Source organism: Budorcas taxicolor, chromosome 6 (assembly GCF_023091745.1).
Source record: "Budorcas taxicolor isolate Tak-1 chromosome 6, Takin1.1, whole genome shotgun sequence".
Taxonomy (NCBI): domain Eukaryota; kingdom Metazoa; phylum Chordata; class Mammalia; order Artiodactyla; family Bovidae; genus Budorcas; species Budorcas taxicolor.
The window spans coordinates 100,954,603-100,977,148 of NC_068915.1; the positions used below are offsets into that span (position 1 = coordinate 100,954,603).

The 22,546-nt window shown below is 38.7% G+C and overlaps 1 protein-coding gene across 1 annotated transcript in view; it reads right to left on the reverse strand.

Moving 5' to 3' along the window:
- The window catches only part of MAPK10 (mitogen-activated protein kinase 10), a 189,198-nt gene that overhangs the window by 161,100 nt on the left and 5,552 nt on the right, over nucleotides 1–22,546 (reverse strand). The window contains exon 2 of the mRNA XM_052641892.1: nucleotides 121–290. Within this exon, the coding sequence (XP_052497852.1) occupies nucleotides 121–290 (170 nt within the window). The remainder of the gene's footprint in view (nucleotides 1–120; nucleotides 291–22,546) is intronic.

Genomic DNA, 22,546 nt, shown 5'->3' on the forward strand with positions numbered 1-22,546 from the left:
ATAAACTTATTTTGCTTTGGTAGAATGGATATTTCGCATCTCAAGTCGTACTATTTATTTGTATACGTGTGTTTGCAGCTGGTTCCCTCTAAAAATAGAAGTTAAATCCATCGTACTTACCAGACTATTCCCTGAGCCCCAGAGCCAATAGGCTTTAGATTCTGGTAGCGTTTGAGAACCGTAAACGTTGAGTCCCCCACTTCCACACTATAGAACTGGTTGTCAACCTTGCTTTTGCTCATGTTGTAATGTTTGGCAATATATGACACATCCACTTGTTTATCGAATCCCTGTGGAAAAGAACAACGAAAACGTGAGACAAGTGAACAGCCAGAATGGCAATGAGCTGCAGAGAAGCCTGTTCTTTCAGTGATTACTAATACTTTGTCATCTGTGATCATTATATAAGCCCACATTTCACACAGGAAAAAATATCTATTAGCCCACACATGATAATCTGGAGTAAAAGAGCTTAGAAATGTGCAAAGAAAAATTTGTTTTCAATGTTAAAACTATTTATGATAAAATATTCTTAGATCTGCATCATCTTTTCTGAAATGTTTCACTGAAACCATTTATTTATGCAGCAAACACCTACCAAACATATACTGGCCCCAGAGACTATGTTAGATATTAATACTTCAAAGATGCTCCCTGATCATCTGTTGTAACAGCCATATGAAGAAGAACAAAAGAATGTATTTAGGTCTTTCCTAGTGGTCCAGTGGCTAAGACTCTGTGCTCTCAATGCAGGGGGTCCAGGTTCAATCCCTGGTCAGGGAACTACTCTTAGATGCTGCAACAAAGAGTTGGCATCCCACAAGTAAAGATCTCACATGTCACCACTAAGACCTGGCACAGCCAAATAAATAAACTAAATTTTTAGAAAAAGAGCAATGAGGGCTAATTTGCCTTAGAAAAAGGTTGTATATACATCCTTTTCTCAGAAAGAAATGAGATACAAAATAATGCACAATTTTAATTTGGAAAATTTGAATTAAATAGTGTTGACTTCTTTTGCTCTCAATAATACCAAAAGTGGTACTGTCCTGCATTGAGAGATTTTAGTCACTATCACTGTTCTAAAATACCACATGACAGCTTTTTTATTTATTTCAAGTTTAGATTTTAAGTATCTCAATTGTTATATCTTTCATTTATCATTAAGAGAAATTCTATTAATTATATTTAGCAATTGAAGAAATTGCTATTTTGAATCATGATTTATGAACATATATAATGTAAATATCCATTATCCATGATTATTGTTTATGCATAAATGATCTTACATTGCTTTCTATGACTTTAAGTAGTTTGGATTCTCTAGTGAGAAGGGACGTTACAGAATATTATCCATCCTTTTCCTTGCGGCACACATTGGTGGATGCCTATCCAAAAAGTCATTCATTTCCTTTTTGCTGATGTTGTTCAGGTTTTGAGCACGCACATGACCCATGGGTTCCTTCCAAGTTCCAGCACTTGACAACTGAACAATCTAAACCAATGGTTCTCTTTAGAGGTGGTGCCAACCCTTAGCAGGCATTTGGGAGACCTGTGGGCATATTTTGGTTGCCACAATAATAGGAGATGTGGCTTATCAACCAGTACTAGTGGTCTATGAATGGGACATTCCCCACTCATAATGAATGGGACATTCCTGCACAGTGAATAATTTTCTATGTCCTTTATAATTTTTGAGCATGCCAAAGTTTTAACTAGTGAAAAATAAAACAAAACTGGCTTTAATATTCTGAGCCCAGAATCTAAACTAAAGGTCTTTGTACAGTTTTTACACTGACCTCAGAAAATCTAATTCTCACATAATATGAAAGAAAAGTTAAACCTTCTCAGGCTCTGAAATTCTAGTTGATAATAAAATCATTTCCCTAGACATTTAAAAAATATTTTTAAATTGGAGGATAATTGCTTTACAATATTGTGTTGACTTCCGCCATACATCAACATGAATCAGCCATAAGAATACATGTGCCCCCTCTCTCTTGAACCTCTCCCCCACTCCCACCCCACCCCACTCCTCTAAATTGTCACCGAGCACTGGGTTGAGCTCCCTGTTCCTGTACAAAACTTCCCACTAGTTATCTGTTTTCCATATGGTGGTGCATACATGTCAATGCTACCCTCTCAATTTGTCCCACCCTCTCCTTCCCTGGCTGAGTCTAAAATCTGTTCTCTATGTCTGTGTCTCTATTCCTGCCTTGTAAATAGGTTCATCAGTATCGTTTTTCTAGACTCCATATATATGCCTTAATATACCAAATTTGTTTTTTCTCTTTCTGACTTTCTTCACTCTGTTTAACAGGCTCTAGCTTCCTCCATCTCACTAGAACTGACTCAAATGCATTCCTTTTTGTGGCCGAGTAATATTCCATTGCATATATCCCTAGACATTTTTGGCATTTCATTTCTAATTAAAAAATTGAAATGGAAGTACAAACTAATTTGCCCTAGTATGCTATTGGAAGAGGGGCAAGCAGCATCAATGATGCAAATGAGGAGAATACAGTGGGGAATGTGCGGACATGGTGGCAAAATCCATGAATCTGGTGCAAGAATATTAAGACCGCAGACAGACTTGAGACTGAATACTCGTGACAGAAGCAGTCTATGATTGGGATGCATGTGCTAGAAACAATCCAGTACCAATGCACACAGACCTCAAAGAACAGAGTGGACTATGTTAGGAATTTAGGTTGTTCGGACAGAGACTGAAAATTCAAGTCATTTACAAATACAGTGATGAGAGGTTTGAAATTCAGGAGGTAGTCTATGAAGCAGAGAACAGAAAATTAAACAAGACTATTAAGAATCAGAGCACTGTAAGCCCATTCACGGGAGACTAAATAGAGTTTATAATTTAGACAATGGGTGTGGACAATAACAGATACAAGGACATTATGACAACCCTTTATTTCAACCACAGTATCAGGAACTCTTCTCCACATCTATAACCTATTTTTACTCTAGATTTTTTTTTTACATATTGGCAAAGTAACCCTAATAAAGTCATTTTTCCTCTCAACTAGGAAAGGTTAAATAAATCGTAATTCGACTAACAAACGAATTTCATCTGTCATGGTTGTACATGCGTGCTACGTCACTTCAGTCATGTCTGACTCTTTGTGACCCTATGCACCATAACCCACCAGGCTTCTCTGTCCATGGGACTCTCCAGGCAAGAATACTGGTGCAGATTGCCATCCCCTCCTCCAGGGGATCTTCCCGACCTAGGGATCAAACCTGCCTCTCTTATGTCTCCTGCATTGGCACGTGAATTCTTTATCACCGAGCCACAGGGGAAGCGCCCCCCATCAAGGTTATTTGGGAAGAAATGCCTGACTTGCCATTTGTCATTTACATTCTTTACTATTCTATTTCTGACCACCCACAAAATTCTTAGCATACACTAGTCTCATCAAACCTAAGTAATCTATTTTCTTCTTCCCCCATGTATTCTCTTCACCTCTGGAATGTCACTTATTCCAACGGCACTCTACGTGTGTAGAGATCCTATGTAATGATCCTTTTGTTCCAGACCTGTGACACTAGAGACAGAACAGAAAGATAAAGTCCCCGCCTAAATGAAGACAGTCAAAGAAGCAGGGAGTTAAAATGTGGATGATGTAGCTTACAGCAGAATAAAGAAAAGATGCTGGGAGCAAACAGAGTAGCAACTAATTGTGCCTGCCTACATTCATTACCATTAATTCATTCAACTACTACGTATAAAACAACCACAAATGCCAAGCCATGGTTTAAAATTGGTTATGTTGAAAAGAAGACTTGATTTGGGTTTTCTCTGGCTAACCTTATTCCCAGTCCTCCCCCTCTAACTGGTTCTCAGATGTGAATGTGTGTCTGGACCACCTGGGGTACTTGATCAAATACAAATCACTGACATAACACCTCAGAGATTTGAATTCAGGCCATCACGATAGTCCTGAGGGTTGGGAGATTAGCAGGCAGTCCAGGGGGTTCTGATTTGAGGATCTGACTTTGAGAAAGGCAGCGTTAGAACATCATTCTCACAGTGTCCTCCTTGGAGCATCCATATTGGCATCACCTGCAGGCTTGTTTAGCACTACGACTGCCTCACTCCCACCCCAATCCTATTGAATCAGGAACTCTGAGGTCCAACATCTTGCTTTAATAAGCCCTTTAAGTGTTCTGATGGATATTTAGAATCACACCCTGGAGAGAAGGACTGCCTGAAGCCTGTGAAACAGATCATACAGCTCTGCCTGAGATATTGGCAAAGTGAAACACTTATTACACAGCAGAAATAATATTTCTGCATCTACATCAAGGAACACACTCTGTGTCTTTACATATTGCCAAATTCCATTGTCCATGGCAAGCACAAACTAGCAACCAGAATGCCTAGTTAGGACAAGGATTTATCCTGTATCTCAGATTCAAGTATTTGAAAGAGACCCACTGCTCCAGACTCAAGGACTAACAAAGTCTTGGTACTCAGACAGGTCACCAGCTGGCCAAGTTCTATGTAATGGAGTTTATCATTTCATCCCAGCAACTGACCCACCTGAGAAGTACCCTATAATTTTTCCCAGTGCGTGCCTGGAGCAGGACTTTTCACATAAAGGGGAAGCTATAAATGGACTTAGTGGTAGTTTGGTAAAATGTTTAAAACAATCAAAGAGTTTAGACTAAGAGCAAAATTTTAGCTACAAAAGTATTCCTTGTCAAAAAGAAACAAATAAAAGGTATTCAAATGAAATACCTAATGCCCTGACACATTTTCTAAAATAAAAATTACTCAGTGACCTTTTTTATTCATTTCAGAGAATATAATTTCTAACAATAAGATTGAAAATCATCATTGTGAAGTTTGTGAATTCACACACACACACACACACACTTTCCTTAATTTCCATGCAGTCTCTTTTGTCATGACTATAAAGGTCAAATATAAACTCTTCTTTAAAAATGTGCCTATGAAAATATGCTATTAAGCACACTATAGAAAATATGATCAGTGATGAAGAGATTTTTCACCAGTTGTATATTTTAATATATTCTTGGTTCATATCCCAGAACTGATGATTTGAACCCAAGAAGGAAAAGAACCAAAAACTCATATTAGAAAGGCATGAGTGCACGTTCAGTCATATCTGACTCTTTGTGACTCCATGGACTGTAGCCCACCGGGCTCCTCTGTCCACGGGATTTCTCAGGCAAGAATACTGAAGTGGATTGCCATTTCCTACTCCAGGGGATCTTCCTGTGCCAGGGATAGAGCCCACATCCCCTGAGTCTCCTGCATTGGCAGGCAGATTCTTTAACACTGCACCACCCAGAAAGCCCATTGGAAAGGTATGACTTTAGTTTAAGGCCAATAGATTAAGGCAGAGATTCTGATGTTTTAATATAGATCAGAACTTCCTGAGGAGCTTATAAAACAGACTGCTGAGTCCCACTGAAAATTTTCTGATTCAGTGGGACTAAGACAAAACCAAGAGTTTGTATTTCTAACAAGCTTCACAAACTTCAAGAACCACTATTTTGAAGAACAGTAGATGTAAGAGATCTCACCACTCAAAGAGGGCCAGTTGGAGAGGCCAAAACTCAAAGAAATGCAGGTCAACCCAAGTAAACAAAGGATATGGAAGTTGAAAATAATGCCAAGATGACTTTCCTTGGTACCAGCACCCCTATAACAGGCCCGGATGTCGTATTCCCTAGGATATGTTCTCCTACCTCACAGGTGCAATATAGTGCTCAGTCAACTTTACCTCATTTATCTCATGGAAATAAACATTCCATGACCTATTCATATTAAATTTATATAAAACATGGGAGGAATGTATGAAATTCACAACTATTCATACATGCTCATCAAAATGAAAAGTCTCTTTCAGAGAAGAAGCTAAGATGTTGAAATTAATTATAAATAAGAAATATTACATTAAAAATGATAAATATCACAGTGATAACATTTGGAGATCAATACAGCTCAAAATAACTACAGGTTTAGGATAGTCTATTCTATTATTGACTTAAATTATTTTTAAGAGTACTTAACTCATTCTTTCACCAAATACTAATCTTATATTTAAATGACTTGACAATTTACTTGATACAGACCTAATAAAATTTTCTTTGAGAAAATTCAAAACAAACTCATTTCCTCCCTGTCCCCCATCTGCCAAAAAAAAAAAAAAAAAATATTTAAGCTAAATTAAAAGAAGACTTTTTGTTACTAGCAGTTTGGTAGTTTGGTAGGCAGAAAGGAAATCTGAATAGAACCTGTTCTGTGAAAAGACTGCATATTACAGAGAACTATAAAAAAAAGGGAGGGGGGCCTTGTTTCATGATTGCCCATCATCAGTTCAATGGCTAGCATATTGCTTCGGAGTTTGCAAAAAAAAAAGTCCCACGTTACTGATCCTATCTTGCAAATGTCCAAAGCTTTGGTTGCATTTTTCTCAAATTTAATAACTCGTATGCCATCCCCTCCCCATTTTCATTTGTGCATGGCTGGCCAATGTTACTGCCAGTCATTTCCTGAGCAGGAAGCATTAAGGTTTAAGAATTTTTAGATGTTAAGTTTCTTTTGTTTCTCTTGAATGATATAACTGAAAAGACCATCAGGCCTGGATTAATTCTGCACTTAATATCTATAAAACCAAGCAATTTTATTCTTTCATTCATTTATTATTTATATTCTGTGTGGTTTCAAAAAGGATTTGTGCAGTTCACCATAAAAGATATAGAAGCAATAAAACCATGAAATCCACTTTTAAGAGCAAATGTCAAATAAAGCAGGCTGAGAGATGACAGTTTTACCAGAAGACTTAAGTTACAAATGCCTACTGTCTGGAACACGGAAGTTAGTGTCATGCTTACAGCATGCCAAAGAAAAGCATGACAACAACACAACCACAGTGAGTGGCAAGTTTTGATTTGTTAATTTCATGAAGTATATCATACAATAGTTCATAGCAAAAGCAAAATTTCTCCAGCACTCAACTGTAAGGGAAAAAATATTCAACAGTTCTTTATATAACCCTGGAATCAACAAATAGGCAGTAGATATAACATTTTTTCATCAAAGACATGGAACTCTGCTCCATACAAGCCATATGATATCAGTTCTCAATAAGGCAGGGGGAGAAAGATGAACCAGCATTAATCACTTACCAAGTAAAGGTGGACTTCATATTCTGTTAAATACTATATTCAGCACTAACAACAGGTGGGGGAAGTGGCATATAGAGTTATTAATTGGCTCAAAGTCTTGAAACTATTAATTATTAATAGTTGTACCAATTAATATGAATTGAAGTTTGTCCAAATCCAAAACATGTGCTTTTCTTTTACTATTCATTTGTTCAGCTAAAATAACTTAGAATGGTGATGTCATTTTCTTATGAAAAACTGAGCTGTAGGAACAGAGCTTAAGAGAGATGAATGAGTAACACATCCTACTCTTTCACTGATCAATTGTCTCAGTCTGGAGTTTGAAGTTCATTGAACAGTTCAGGATTGAAGTAGACAGTCCTGTGTTGGTGACTGAAGTTCAGGATTGAAGTAGACAGCCTTGTGCTGTGATGGAAATCCGGATTTTCAGAGCTGCCCAGAAAATGTATTTGTTAAATGCTTGAAGTGAAAGTGAAAGTCGCTCAGTCATGTCTGACTCTTTGCTACCCCATGGACTATACAGTCCATGGAATTCTCCAGGCCAGAATACTGGAGTGGGTAGCCTTTCCCTTCTCCAGGGGATCTTTCCAACCCAGGGATCAAACCCAGGTCTCCTGCATTGCATGCGGATTCTTTACCAGCTGAGCCACAGGGAAGCCCAGGAATACTGGAGTGGGTGTTAAATGCTTTGTGCCAGGCACTATTGAAGATGCTCTGGATGTGATGTCGATCTAGCTCAATAGGATAGCCAAGATGAGTCCACTACAAAACACATCTCCAGAAAAAGAACGGGTCAATCAGTTGGATAGTATTTTAGCATTGATATTTGGATACTGAAAACTATCTGCCAAAAGTGATGATTCTGCTTTTGACACAAGTGATAATGAGCTCTTTAGTCTTCTAGTTATGACCAATATATTGAATTGCTCATGATGTCCCTCCATGATTGCAATATAAAGTCAGCAGGAACAATGCCTGCTACTCTGTTTGTTATGCCAGAAAGGCATGTGTTGAATCCATTTAAAATCTGAATCACATAGTCTACATATGAGTTTTAAAGGGGAGATTTGAGATAATCTTTAATGACATTAAGGATGATTAAGGTTGCTAAAAGACTAATTGTGGTTTTGGACCATGAATTTTAAATCATTAAAACTAGGCTCAAAAACATCTTTATTAGTCAAAAAAGGAACCATTACAATCAACATATTTCTGCCAACATGGAATATGTTTGCTTATTCCCGAAGCATTAAAACCCTTGCTTTGGGATTCAATGAACTCTTAGAAAGCATTTTCTGCATCCCGCTGGTTATGGAAGCATTTTCCCTGCAAAAAGTTCTCAAGATGCTTGAAGAAGTGGTAGTTAGTTGGCAAGAGGTCAGGTGAATATGGTGACTGAGGCGAAACTTCAAAGCCCAATTCATTCAACTTTTGAAGCATTGGTTGTGTGACATGTGGTCAGGCGTCATTGTGGAGAACAATCAGGCCTTTTCTGTTGACCAATGCCAGCCACAGGAGTCGCAGTTTCTGGTGCATCTCATCGATTTGCTGAGCATACTTCTCAGATGTAGTGGCTTCACCAAGATTCAGAAAGCTGTAGTGGATCGGATGGGCAGCAGAGCACGAAACAGTAACCATGACCTTTTTTGGGGGGTGCAAGGTTGGCTTTGGGAAGTGCTTTAGAGCTTCTTCTTGGTCCAACCACTGAACTGGCCATTGCCAGCTGTTGTATAAAATCCACTTTTAGTGGCATGTCACAATCTGATCAAGAAATGGTTCATTGCTTTTGCGTAGGATAAGAAAAGATAACATTTCAAAAGAACAAATTTTTGGATTTTCAGTCAGCAAAGATTGAAGACAGGAGGAGAAGGGGATGACAGATAATGAGAGGGTTGGATGACTCACTGGATATGAGTTTGAGCAAACTTCCAGGAGGTGGTGAAGGACAAGGAAGCCTGGAGTGCTACAGTCCATGGGGTCACAAATAATCAGACACAACTTAGCAACTGAGCAACAACACGAGGCACCCACGTATTTGAGGTTTTTCACCTTTTCAATTTGCTTTAAATGCTGAACAACCATAGAACAGCCAACAGTGAGTTCTTCAGCAACTTCTTGTGTAGTTATAAGAGGATCACATTAATGATCCTCTCGGTTGGTTGCTATCACCTTCTGATGGCCAGCCAACACACTCCTCATCTTCAAGGTTTTCATCTCTTTTGCAAAACTTCTTGAAGTACCACTGCACTGTACTTTCATTAGCAGTTCCTGGGCCAAATGCCTTACGGATGTTGCGAGTTGACCCATTTTGAATTCTAATAAGAAAATCACTTGAATTTGCTTTTGGCCTACATTATTCCCCTAGTTAAAAATAAATATAAAAGAAACAGCAAGTAATAAGTCATTAGCAAAAAAAATAAATAAATAACAAAGTGAGAAATGCACATTAAAATGATATACAGCATAATATTTATTTAAGAATGCATTTCAGTATCTAACAGCAAAGTCCAAAATGTAAAAGCAGAATTATTTTTGCATTAACCATCACTTCATGGGAAATAGATGGGGAAACAGTGGAAACAGTGTCAGACTTTATTTTGGGGGGCTCCAAAATCACTGCAGATAGTGACTGCAGCCATGAAATTAAAAGATGCTTACTCCTTGGAAGGAAAGTTATGACCAACCTAGATAGTATATTCAAAAGCAGAGACATTACTTTGCCAACAAAGGTCTGTCTAGTCAAGGCTATGGTTTTTCCTGTGGTCATGTATGGATGTGAGAGTTGTACTGTGAAGAAAGCTGAGCGCCGAAGAATTGATGCTTTTGAACTGTGGTGTTGGAGAAGACTCTTCAGAGTCCCTTGGACTGCAGGGAGATCCAACCCGTTCATCCTAAAGGATATCAGCCCTGGGTGTTCTTTGGAAGGACTAATGCTGAAGCTGAAACTCCAATACTTTGGCCACCTCATGCAAAGAGTTGACTCATTGGAAAAGACCCTGATGCTGGGAGGGATTGGAGGCAGGAGGAGAATGGGACAACAGAGGATGAGATGGTTGGATGGCATCACGGACTCGATGGACGTGAGTCTGAGTGAACTCCAGGAGTTGCTGATGGACAGGGAGGCCTGGTGTGCTGCGATTCATGGGACCGCAGAGAGTCGGACACGACTGAGCGACTGAACTGAACTGAACTGAAATAAATTTTGTTCTGTCCAGAGCATATTTTCCCCATTCAACTTCTTGAAGTGTTTCCACTTTAAGAGGAAGACTGAAGTATGGAATCTATATCACTTTCCCAGAGACTCTTACTCTGTGGAATCAATGGCTTGTTACAAATCAGTAATGCAATAAAAACTCTTAAGACTTAAATTTTATTTAATCACTATTTTCACTTATGTGAAAAAGCATATAATAGTAATCAATAACAGGACAGGCATGGCTTATGCCTGCCTGTTCCTTGTATATAAAGGAAGATAACTAATACTGCTTGAATACCTACTAAGTATCATGCTTATATTAGGACCAGATGCTGTGTTAAGTGTATAATAAATCAGCACAAAACACACACAAAAGATTTAAGTATTTTCATTTTGCACTTGAGAAATCCTAGACTGAATACTTCAGCAAAGGGTAACAGTACAACTTTTATCTAAGAATCATTACTGTGAGACCTTGGGCAAGCTTTTAACAATCTTAGCCTTAGTCCTTTTATATGGAACGCCGGCAACACATGCATATCTTGGCAATAGTGTAAGTTTCATTCCAGTTCACCATAATTTAAAAAAAATAATAATAAAACAAAGAGTCACACAGATTTTTCTGGCTTCCCAGTGCATATAAAAGTTGTGTTTACACTATACTGTAGTCTCCTAAGTGTGCAATAGTATTGTATCTAAAAATAAATATCTCAATTTTAAAATATTTTAGTGCTAAAAAATGCTAACTCCAACGATCATGAAGTGAATCATAGTCTTTTAGCTGGTGGAAGCTCTTATCTTGACATTGATGACTGCTGACTGCTCAGGGTGGTGGCTGCTGAAGATTGAGGGGCTGTGGAAATTTCTCAAAGTAAGACAACAATGAAGTTTGCCACATCAACAGACTTCCTTTCACAAATGATTTATTCGTAGCATACAAAGCAGTTTCATAACATTTAACCCACAGTAAAACTTCTTTCAAAATTGGAGTCAATCCTCTCTAACACTGCCTCTGCCTTATCAACTAAGTTTACACTTCAGTTCAGTCACTCAGTCGTGTCCGCCTCTTTGCTACCCCATGGACTGTAGCACACCAGGCTTCCCTGTCCATCACAACTCCCGAAGCTTGATTAAACTCATGTCGAGTCGGTGATGCCATCCAACCATCTCATCTTCTGTCATCCCCTTGTCCTCCTGCCATCAATCTTTCCCAGCATCAGGGTCTTTTCCAAGGAGTCAGTTCTTCACATCAGGTGGCCAAATTATTGGATTTTCACCTTCAGGATCAGCCCTTTCAATGAATATTCAGGAATGATTTCCTTTTGGATGGACTGCTTGTATCTCCTTGAAGTCCAAGGGACAACACCACAGTTCAAAAGCATCAATTCTTTGGCACTCATCTTTCTTTATAGTCCAAATCTCACATCCATACATGACTACTCAAAAAACCATAGCTTTGACTAGACAAACCTTTGTTGGCAAAGTAATGTTTCTGCTTCTTAATATGCTGTCTAGGTTGGTCATAGCTTTTCCTCCAAGGAGCAAAGGTCTTTTAATTTCATGGCTGCAATCACCATCTGCAGTGATTTAGGAGCCCCCAAAAATAAAGTTTGTCACTGTTTCCATTGTTTCCCCATCTATTTTCCATGAAGTGATGGGACAAGATGCAATGATCTTTATTTTCTGAATGTTGAGTTTTAAGCCAACTTTTTCACTCTCTTCTTTCACTTTCATCAAGAGGCTCTTTAGTTCTCTGATTTCTGCCGTAAGGGTGGTGTTATCTGCATATCTGAGGTTATTGATATTTTTCCCAGCAATCTTAATTACACCTTGTGCTTTATCCAGCCTGCCATTTCGCATGATATATCCTTCATATAATTTAAGTAAACAGAGTGACAATATACAACCTCAACATACGCCTTTCCCTATTTGGAACCAGTCTGTTGTTCCATGTCCAGCTCTAACTGTTGCTCCCTGATCTCCATACAGATTTCTCAGGAGGCAGGCCATGGGGTCTGGTATTCCCATCACTTGAAGAATTTTCCACACTTTGCTGTGATCCACACAGTCAAAGGCTTTGGCATAGTCAATAAAGCAGAAGTAGAAGTTTTTCTGAAACTCTCTTGCTTTTTCTATGATCCAGCGGAAGCTGGAAATTTGATCTCTGATTCCTCTGCCTTTTGTAAATCCAGCTTGAACATCTGAAAGTTCATGGTTCACATACTATTGAAGTCTGGGTTGGAGAATTTTGAGCATTACTTTGCTATCATCTGAGATGAGTGCAATTGTGGGGTAGTTTGAGCATTCTTTCCCATTGCCTTTCTTTGAGATTAGAATGAAAACTGACCTTTTCCAGTCCTGTGGCCACTGATGAGTTTTCCAAATTTGCTGACATATTGAGTGCAGCACTTTCACAGCATCATCTTTTAGGATTTGAAATCGCTCAACTGGAATTCCATCACCTCCACTAGCTTTGTTCTCAGTGATGCTTCCTAAGGCCCACTTGACTTTGCATTCCAGGATGTCTGACTCTAGGCCAGGGTTCACATTGTGGTTATCTGGGTCATGAGTATCTTTTTTGTATAGTTCTTCTATATATTCTTGCCACCTCTTCTTAATATCTTGTGCTTCTGTTAGGTCCATACAATTTCTGTCCTTTATTGTGCCCACCTTTGCATGAAATGTTCCCTTGGTATCGCTAATTTTCTTGAAGAGATATCTAGTCTTTCCCATTCTATTGTTTTCCTCTATTTCTTTGCATTGATTGCTGAGGAAGGCTTTCTTATCTCTCCTTGCTAGTCTTTGGAACTCTGCATTCATTCAAATGGGTATATCTTTCCTTTTCTCCTTTGCCTTTCATTTCTTTTCTTTTTTCAGCTATTTGTAAGGCCTTCTCAGACAACCATCTTGCCTTTTTGCATTTTTTTTTCCTCGGGGATGGTCTTAATCCCTGCCTCCTGTACAATGCCATGAACCTCACCCCATAGTTCTTCGGGCATTCTGTCTATCAGATCTAGTACCTTGAATCTATTTGTCACTTCCACTATATAATCATAAGGGACTTTATTTAGGTCATACCTGAATGGCCTAGTGGTTTTCCCTACTTTCTTCAATTTAAGTGTGAATTTGGCAATAAGGAGTTCCCTGATCTGAGCCATAGTCAGCTCCCAGTCTTGTTTTTGCTAATTGTATGGAGCTTCTCCATCTTTGGCTGCAAAGAATATAATCAATCTGATTTCATTATTGACCATCTGGTGATGTCCATGTACAGAGTCTTCTCTTTTGTTGTTGGTAAAGGGTGTTTGTTATGACCAGTGTGTTCTCTTGACAAAACTCTATTAGTCTTTGCCTTGCTTCATTTTGTACTCCAAAGCCAAATTTGCCTGTTACTCCAGGTGTTTCTTGACTTCCCACCATTGCATTCCATTCCCCTATAATGAAAAGGACATCTTTGCGAGGTGTTAGTTCTCGAAGGTCTTATAGGTATTCATAGAATCATTCAACTTCACCTTCTTCAGCATTAATGGTTAGGGCATAGACTTGGATTACTGTGATATTGAATGTAAACTATTTTTACATTATATTCTAAATCCTTTGTTGCCATTTCAACATTCTTCAAAGAAAATCACCAGGAGTAGCTACCTTCTCAAGAAACTACTTTTTTTGCTCATCCTTAAGAAGCAATTCCTCATCTGTTAAAGTTTTATCATGAGATGGTAGCAATTCAGTCACATCTTCAGGCTTCACTTCTAATTCTAATTCTCCTGCTTTTTCACTGCAAGAATCTGCAGTTCCTCCCTCCACTGAAGTCTCAAACTCTTCAAAGTTATCCAGGAGGGTTAGAATCAACTTCCTCTAAACTCCTGTTTAATTGATATTCTGACCTTGCCCCATGAATCACAAATATTCTTAATGACAACTAGAATAGTGAATCCTTTCCATAAGGTTTTCAATCTACTTTTCCGAGATCCACCAGAAAAATCACTGTTTATGGCAGCTCTGTCCTTTCAAAATCTCTTAAATAATAAGACTTGAAAGTGGAAATCATTCCTCAGTCCATGACCTCCATAATGGATGCTGTGCTAGCAGGCATGAAAACAACATCAATTTCACTGTACATCTCCATCAGAGCTCTTGGGTGAGCTTGTCAATGAGCAGTAATATGTCAAAAGGAATCTTTTTTGAGCACTAGGTCTCAACAGTGGGCTTAAATTATTTAGTAAACCATATCATGAATAGATGTGCTGCCATCTAGGCTTTTTTTTTTTTCATATAGAGAGCACAAGCAGAGTAGATTTAGCATCATTCTAAAGGGCCCCAGGATTTCCAGAATGATAAACAAGCATTGGTTTCAACTTAAAGTCACTGGGTATATTAACCCCTAACAAGACAGTTAGGCTGTCCTTTGAAGCTTTGAAGTCAGGCATTGACTTCTCCTCTTTAGCTATGAAAATCCTAAATGGAATCTTCTTCTAATAGAAGGCTGCTTTGACAATGCCAGAAATCTGTTGCTCAGTGTTACCACCTTCATTAATCATCTTAGTTAGGTCATCTGGATAACTTTCTGCAGCTTCTACTTCAGTACTTGCTACTTGACCTTGCACTTTTATGTTAAGATGATGGCATCTTTTCTTAAACCTTATGAACCTACCTGTGCTACCATCAAACTATTTAACTTATATGCAGAGTACATCATGCGAAATACCAAGCTAGATAAAGCAGAAGCTGGAATCAAGATAGCTGGGAAAAATATCAATAACCTCAGATACACAGATGACACCACCCTTATGGCAGAAAGCAAAGAAGAACTAAAAAGCCTCTTGATGAAAGTAAAAGAAGAGAGTGAAAAAGTTGGCTTAAAACTCAAAATTCAGAAAAATAAGATCATGGCATCTGGTCACATCACTTCATGGCAAATAAATGGGCAAGAGTGGAAACAGTGGCAGACTTTATTTTGGGGGGGCTCAAAAATCACCGCAGATGGTGACTGCGGCCATGAAATTAAAAGACCCTTGCTCCTTGGAAGAAAAGCTATGACCAACCTAGACAACATATTGAAAAACAGAGACATTACTTTGCCAACAAAGGTCCATCTAGTCAAAGCTATGATTTTTTTGAGTAGTCACGTATGGATGTGAGAGTTGGACTATAAAGAAAGATGAGTGCCGAATAACTGATGTATTTGAACTGTGGTGTTGGTGAAGACTCTTGAAAGTCCCTTGGACTGCAAGGAGATCAAGCCAGTCAATCCAAAAGGAAATCATTCCTGAATATTCATTGGGTGGACTGATGTTGAAGCTGAAAATCCAATACTTTGTCCACCTGATGTGAAGAACTGACTCCTTGGAAAAGACCCTGATGCTGGGAAAAATTGAAGGCAGGAGGAGAAGGGGATGACAGAGGATGAGATGGCTGGATGGCATCACTGACTCAATGGACATGAGTTTGAGCAAGCTTCAGGAGTTGGTGATGGACAGGAAAGCCTGGCATGCTGTAGTCCATGGGGTAGCAAAGAGTTGGACACGATTGAGTGACTGAACTGAATTGACTGACTGTTTGGCAGTTTCCTCATTTCTCTCAGCGTTTGTAGAATTGAAGGAACTTAAGACCTTGCTCTGGATTAGGTTTTGGCTTCAGGGAATGTTGTGGATGGCTAAATCTTCTATCCAGACCAGTAAAACTTCTTCCATACCAGAAATAAAGACGTTTCATTTTCTTATCATTCATGTGTTCACTGGAGTAGTGATTTTAATTTCCTTCAAGAACTTTTCCTTTGCATTCACAACTTGGCTAACTTTTTGGCAAAAGAAGCCTAACTTCTGGCTGATTTCAGCTTATAATGGACTTCCCTCATAGCTCAGATGGTAAAGAATCCACCTGCAATGCAGGAGACCCTGGTTTGATTCCTGGGTTGGGAAGATCCCCTGGAGAAGGGATAGGCTACCCACTCCAGTATTCTTGGGCTTCCCTTGTGGCTCATCTGGTAAAGAATCCGCCTGCAATGCAGGAGACCTGGGTTTGATCCCTGGGTTGGAAAGATCCCCTGGAGAAGAGAAAGGTTACCCACCCCAGTATTTTGACCTGGAGAATACAGTCTGACCTGAGAATACAGTTTGACCTGAGAGCATAGTCCAAGGGGTCACAAAGAGTTGGACACAACTGAGCAATTTTCACTTTCACTTTCAGCTTATAATGACTTCCTCACCAAGCTTAATCATTTCTAGCTTTTAATTTAAAAGTGTCTCAAGACACTGCTATAAAATCAGCGTACAGCCAACAGGTTTCAGAATGGCCAGGGAATAAAATATTTTTCTATCATTTGTGGTGGAGACAGTTCAGTTCTCTGTGGATACTCATGTGCTCTACTACATTTCCCAGCCTCCCTTGCAATTCAACTGGGGCATTTCTGGCCAAGGGATTACAAACAGAAGTGGCAGATGCCACCTAATGCATTTTGTAGGTATCTTGAGCTTTTTCAGAATGAGTTAGAGATGTATCGAGTATATAACCAGATAAATATTTACCTTTAGAGAAGATAAAAAAAGAATAGTTGAATAACATATTCCTGATTAGTACTGTTTTTAGAACTCAGAAAGAAAATGGACATTACTCTTCTTAACCTACTGAAAAATTTCACCTTTGCTAAAATTTTAGCCTTTGAACCCCAACCTCAATAATAGCTTTGCAGAAGAGCAAAACTGTCACTTAATTTATTTTTTGAAGTCTTACACCAGAAAGGCAATGAAATTAAAATACTGTATTTAAGGAATTGGGTTTCCCTGGTGCTCACATGGTAAAGAATCTACCTGTAATGCAAGAGCCTCAGGCTCAATCCCAGGGTAGGGAAGATCCCCTGGAGAACAGAATATCTACCCACTAATTAGTTGATTTCTTAGGAACACTTATATAGATTACAGTGGAATCCACAAATTGGTGCTTTTCTGACAGAGCATTAAGTAATGCTCAAAATTCTCCAAGCCAGGCTTCAGCAATACATGAACTGCCAGATGTTCAAGCTGGTTTTAGAAAAGGCAGAGGAACCAGAGATCAAATTGCCAACATCCGTTGGATCTTTGAAAAAGCAAGAGAGTTCCAAAAAAAACATCCATTTCTGCTTTATTGACTATGCCAAAGTCTTTGACTGTGTGGATCACAGCAAACTGTGGAAAATTCTGAAAGAGATGGGGATACCAGACCACCTCACCTGCCTCTTGAGAAACCTGTATGCAGGTCAAGAAGCAACAGTTAGAACTGGACATGGAACAACAGACTGGTTCCAAATAGGAAAAGGAGTATGTCAAGGCTGTATATTATCATCCTGCTTATTTAACTTATATGCAGAGTACATCATGAGAAACGCTGGACTGCAAGAAACACAAGCTGGAATCAAGATTGCTGGGAGAAATATCAATAACCACAGGTATGCAGATGACACCACCTTTATGGCAGAAAGTGAAGAAGAACTAAAGAGCCTCTTGATGAAAGTGAAAGAGGAGAGTGAAAAAGTTGGCTTAAAACTCAACATTCAGAAAACTAAGATCATGGCATCTGGGCCCATCACTTCATGACAAATAGATGGGGAAACAATGTCAGACTTTATTTTTGAGGGCTCCAAAATCACTGCAGATGGTGATTGCAGCCATGAAATAAAAAGATGCTTACTCCTTGGAAGAAAAGTTATGACCAACCTAGATAGCATATTAAAAAGCAGAGACATTATTTTGTCAACAAAGGTCCATCTAGTCAAGGATATGGTTTTTCCAGTAGTCATGTATGGATGTGAGAGTTGGACTGTGAAGAAAGCTGAGTGCCAAAGAATTGATGCTTTTGAACTGTGGTGTTGGAGAAGACTGTTGAGAGTCCCTTGGACTGCAAGGAGATCCAACTAGTCCATCCTAAAGGAAATCAGCCCTGGGATTTCATTGGAGGGAATGATGCTGAACCTGAAACTCCAGTACTTTGGCCACCTCATGCGAAGAGTTGACTCATTGGAAAAGGCTCTGATGCTGGGAGGGATTGGGGGCAGGAGGAGAAGGGGATGATGGAGGATGAGATGGCTGGATGGCATCACTGACTCGATGGACATGAGTCTGAGTGAACTCCGGGAGCTGGTGATAGACAGGGAGGCCTGGCACGGTGCGATTCATGGGGTTGCAAAGAGTCGGACATGACTGAGCGACTGAACTCAAGTGAACCTAACTGACAGAGCATTATTAACCATACACTGAAAACCACAGATAATTCTGGGACCTTTTACAGCACAATTATTTTGTCAGATATAAGCAATAACTTCATTTAATCTGATTACTACCTCAACCATAATTGCTCTCATAATATTGAGCTACATTTACATTCAGGTTAAGATCATTCAACAAGAAGTCAAGCCTGAACTTTTACATGCTTCAAGCAAACCAAACACATACTCACATAAACCAATAGAGAAGTTTATCATTACAGAACCAAATCTTAGGTAGGATCTATATATTTGTGTTAGATAATATTTAGTAGCATAACGGAGTCTACTTACTAACTGGAATAATTACTTAATAAATTTCTGTAAAAAAGCCTGCCCAAGATATAAGACATAAATGTAACACTAAAGTCATTCTTTTGAAATCTGTTTAAAAGTTAAGTTTTCATTTATTTAGAACAGCCACCATTTGTGGCTAGGAAAATTATTATTACTATATATACACACATAGCACATTCGTTATCCAGACATAGAGTAGCAAAATAAAATTTAGTTACCTAGTCATCTTGTAATATTTTATATCTATTAAGAAAAGCATTGCTTTAACTAGAAAATTCAGCATGCTCAGTCTTGGCCATTATATCTAACAAGGGGCTATACCAAAAAGCACTAACTTCTGAAGACACTGAAAACAATTTTGACATTAAGAACTCTAGAAAGAGACTGCTATTTATGTCATTACCCAGTAATATTTTAGACCTTATACATCACTACTATCCTTTGGAATTTATACAAAAGTCTTCTTTTTTTCCCACTGGTGACCAATAGTATCTTAGGCTTCTTTGCAATTAATTATAGTATTTTGGTTCTGAGTCCTAGTTGCTACTCAGTTCAGTTAAAATTCTGTATAACCAATAGAAGATGTCAAAATTCCATGATGAGACTGGATAAAGACATTCTAGTAAAATGGTTCAGGTTTCCAACCCCAGAATAAAACATAATTGAATTCTGTCTTGGTAGTTAGTGGCATTGTAAAGATTAAATGAGATAAAGTCTTAATGTAGTCCTCACAGATAGTAAGCATCTGATAAGTATTGAGGTGTTTCCTTTTCTGACCTGTTATCGTTCAGCCCATAGTTATCACTGAGGTTTTAATTCAAAGTGGAAGAAGTTTTCTTTATATTTTAAGCCAAGCTACTCTCTACTGTGCTTTAGACTAGATGGTGTGTTCTTTGAGGAGAGTAACAAGACCCACCCTGTACCCCTAATTTCTACAAGTTATAGGTTCATATTAGAGCTACTCAGTAAAGAAGTGTGTTAGTCGCTTAGTTGTGTCTGACCCTTTACAACCCCACGGACTGTAGCCCTCCAGGTTCCTCTGTCTGTGGAATTCTCCAGGCAAGAAATACTGGAGTGGGTAGCTATTCCCTTCTCCAGAGGATCTTCCTGACCCAGTTATCAAACATGGGTCTCCTGCATTGGAGGCAGATTCTTTACCATCTAAGCCACCAGGGAACCCCACTCAATAAAGATGTGTTGAATAAATGAATGATGGAGCCAATCAATAATCATTCAATATGTAGGTGTCTCCAATCAATAATCATTCGATGTGTAGATGTCTCCATGCGAAGAAAGCCCAAAGAGTTTCTGTGTCACAGCAAAAAAGCAGATCACTGAGCTCAGTCTCTTTATTTCCACTGTTACATAAAACCATAATTGTTGACTCACTAACATGAACCTCCTGTCTCTTAAGGCTTTTGGAAAATCAAGAAATCATTTTAAATGATTTGTAACCAACTCGAGCATCAATAATAGGATAGGGCAATAAGTTGATAAATTGTTAGATAAATGTTAGATTAACACTTGTGATTAACAAATTAACCAAAATACAAATTAAATATATTCCAATCCCATCACTTCATGGCAATTAGATGGTTAAAGAGTGGAAACAGTGGCTGACTTTATTTTGGGGGGCTCCAAAATCACTGCAGATGGTGATTGCAGCCATGAAATTAAAAGACACTTACTCCTTGGAAGGAAAGTTATGAACAACCTAGACAGCATATTAAAAAGCAGACATTACTTTGTCAACAAAGGTCCATCTAGTCAAGGCTATGGTTTTTCCAGTGGCCATGTATGGATGTGAGAGTTGGACCATAAAGAAAGCTGAGCACCAAAGAATTGATGCTTTTGCACTGTGGTTTTAGAGAAGACTCTTGAGAGTCCCTTGGACTGCAAGGAGATCCAGCCAGTCCATTCTAAAGGAGATCAGCCCTGGATGTTCATTGGTAGGACTGATGTTGAAGCTGAAACCAATACTTTGGCCACCTGATGTGAAGAGCTGACTCATTTTAAAAGACCCTGATACTGGGAAAGATTGAGGGCAGGAGGAGAAGGGGATGACAGAGGATGAGATGATTGGATGGCATCACCAACTCAACGGACATGGGTTGGGGTGGACTCCAGGTGTTGGTGATGGACAGGGAGGCCTGGCGTGCTAGAGTTCATGGGGTCGCAAAGAGTCAGACACGACTGAGTGACTGGACTGAACTGAACTGATATGCACTTATCAAGATGTTAAGATGTTGAGAAATTGACTTGATTTTCAAAGGTGAGCAAATTTCTACTAGTGCTTTTCTGAGTTTTTATTTACCCTTTCTTATTCAAAAAGCACTTATTGAGCATTTCCTGAATTAAGGTAGAAGTCTGGGCTTGGCAGACAAGGATAAGGATGCCTGGCCCTACGCTAGAGGCCATCACCATTGAGCTGGGAAAGCATAAACCTGTACATCCAATGGTAACACAAACTGGGATGTGGTGAATGCTGCAGACACCAGTGGGTGTGCATGTGGTTTCCAATGTACATTATCTCTCTGTGCATATCTTTCTTGGTTAAAACCATGACTCATCTATTCAGTACACCAGAGTTTCAAAAACAGCAATTTTCACAGATTTTTTTCTTAATTCATAGAGTGAAATTTAACAGTTCTTCACTTTTCTATTCAATTGAGAAAAGAAGGCTAAGAAGGCTTACCTACATCTCTGGAGAATCAAGAGTTCTGGCACTTTCAATTCCCTATTGGTCTACATTTTGTAAATGATTTATACAAGGGCAAACTTAAGATTGTTTTTTATTGTCTATGACAAATTTCTCCCCATAATAGAGCAAGAAACCTCCTGTCTACAAAAGCTGCTTGATGTTTTTAAAGAAAAAAAAAAAAAAGAAGAAATGAATAGGAGTAGCTTAAAAATTCAATGAATCTCATGTTCTTCAAATAATTTAACAAAGAAATAAGGTTATTACTACAGTTAACTGACATATTTACTGTTGATAACTACCTGGGCAATTTTATTTTCTATATTTTCTGTGATTTCTTTCTTATAACAGTGAGAAACCTGGAAATATGATATAATTTTTTAAAGCCAGAGGTTAAGATTCAAGAGACCTAGATTCTGGATATTGTTTAGTCACTAAGCTGCATCCGACTTTTTGTGACCCCATGAACTGTAGCTTGCCAGGCTCCTCTGTCTGTGAGATTTCCCAGGCAAGAATCCTGGAGTGCCTTGTCATTTCCTTCTCCAGGGACTCTTCCCACTTAGGGATGGAGCCCATGCCTCCTGCATTGACAGGCAGATTCTTTTACCACTGAGCCACCTGGGAAGCACTCCATTTGGGATATACTCGATCCCTAATTGTTGAGAAGTTACTTAAAGTTGTTCACATACCACCTGTGAGGCAAGAAGTTGGGAACAAGCTAACCCTACTGTACATGGTGTTAAATGTCGCTGCATACCAGGGATCCATGAGATGTCTCATAAAATGAGAAGCTTCCAAAGCACACAGTTTGAAAGAAAACTCAAGCAAATAAATAAATAAAACTCAAATAAATAAATTCTGTATTCATTTAGAGAAAATAAATACACCATTTTCTTTAAATTGCTGGAATAGTAAATGAGGCACACAGCTACAGGAAAGAAAA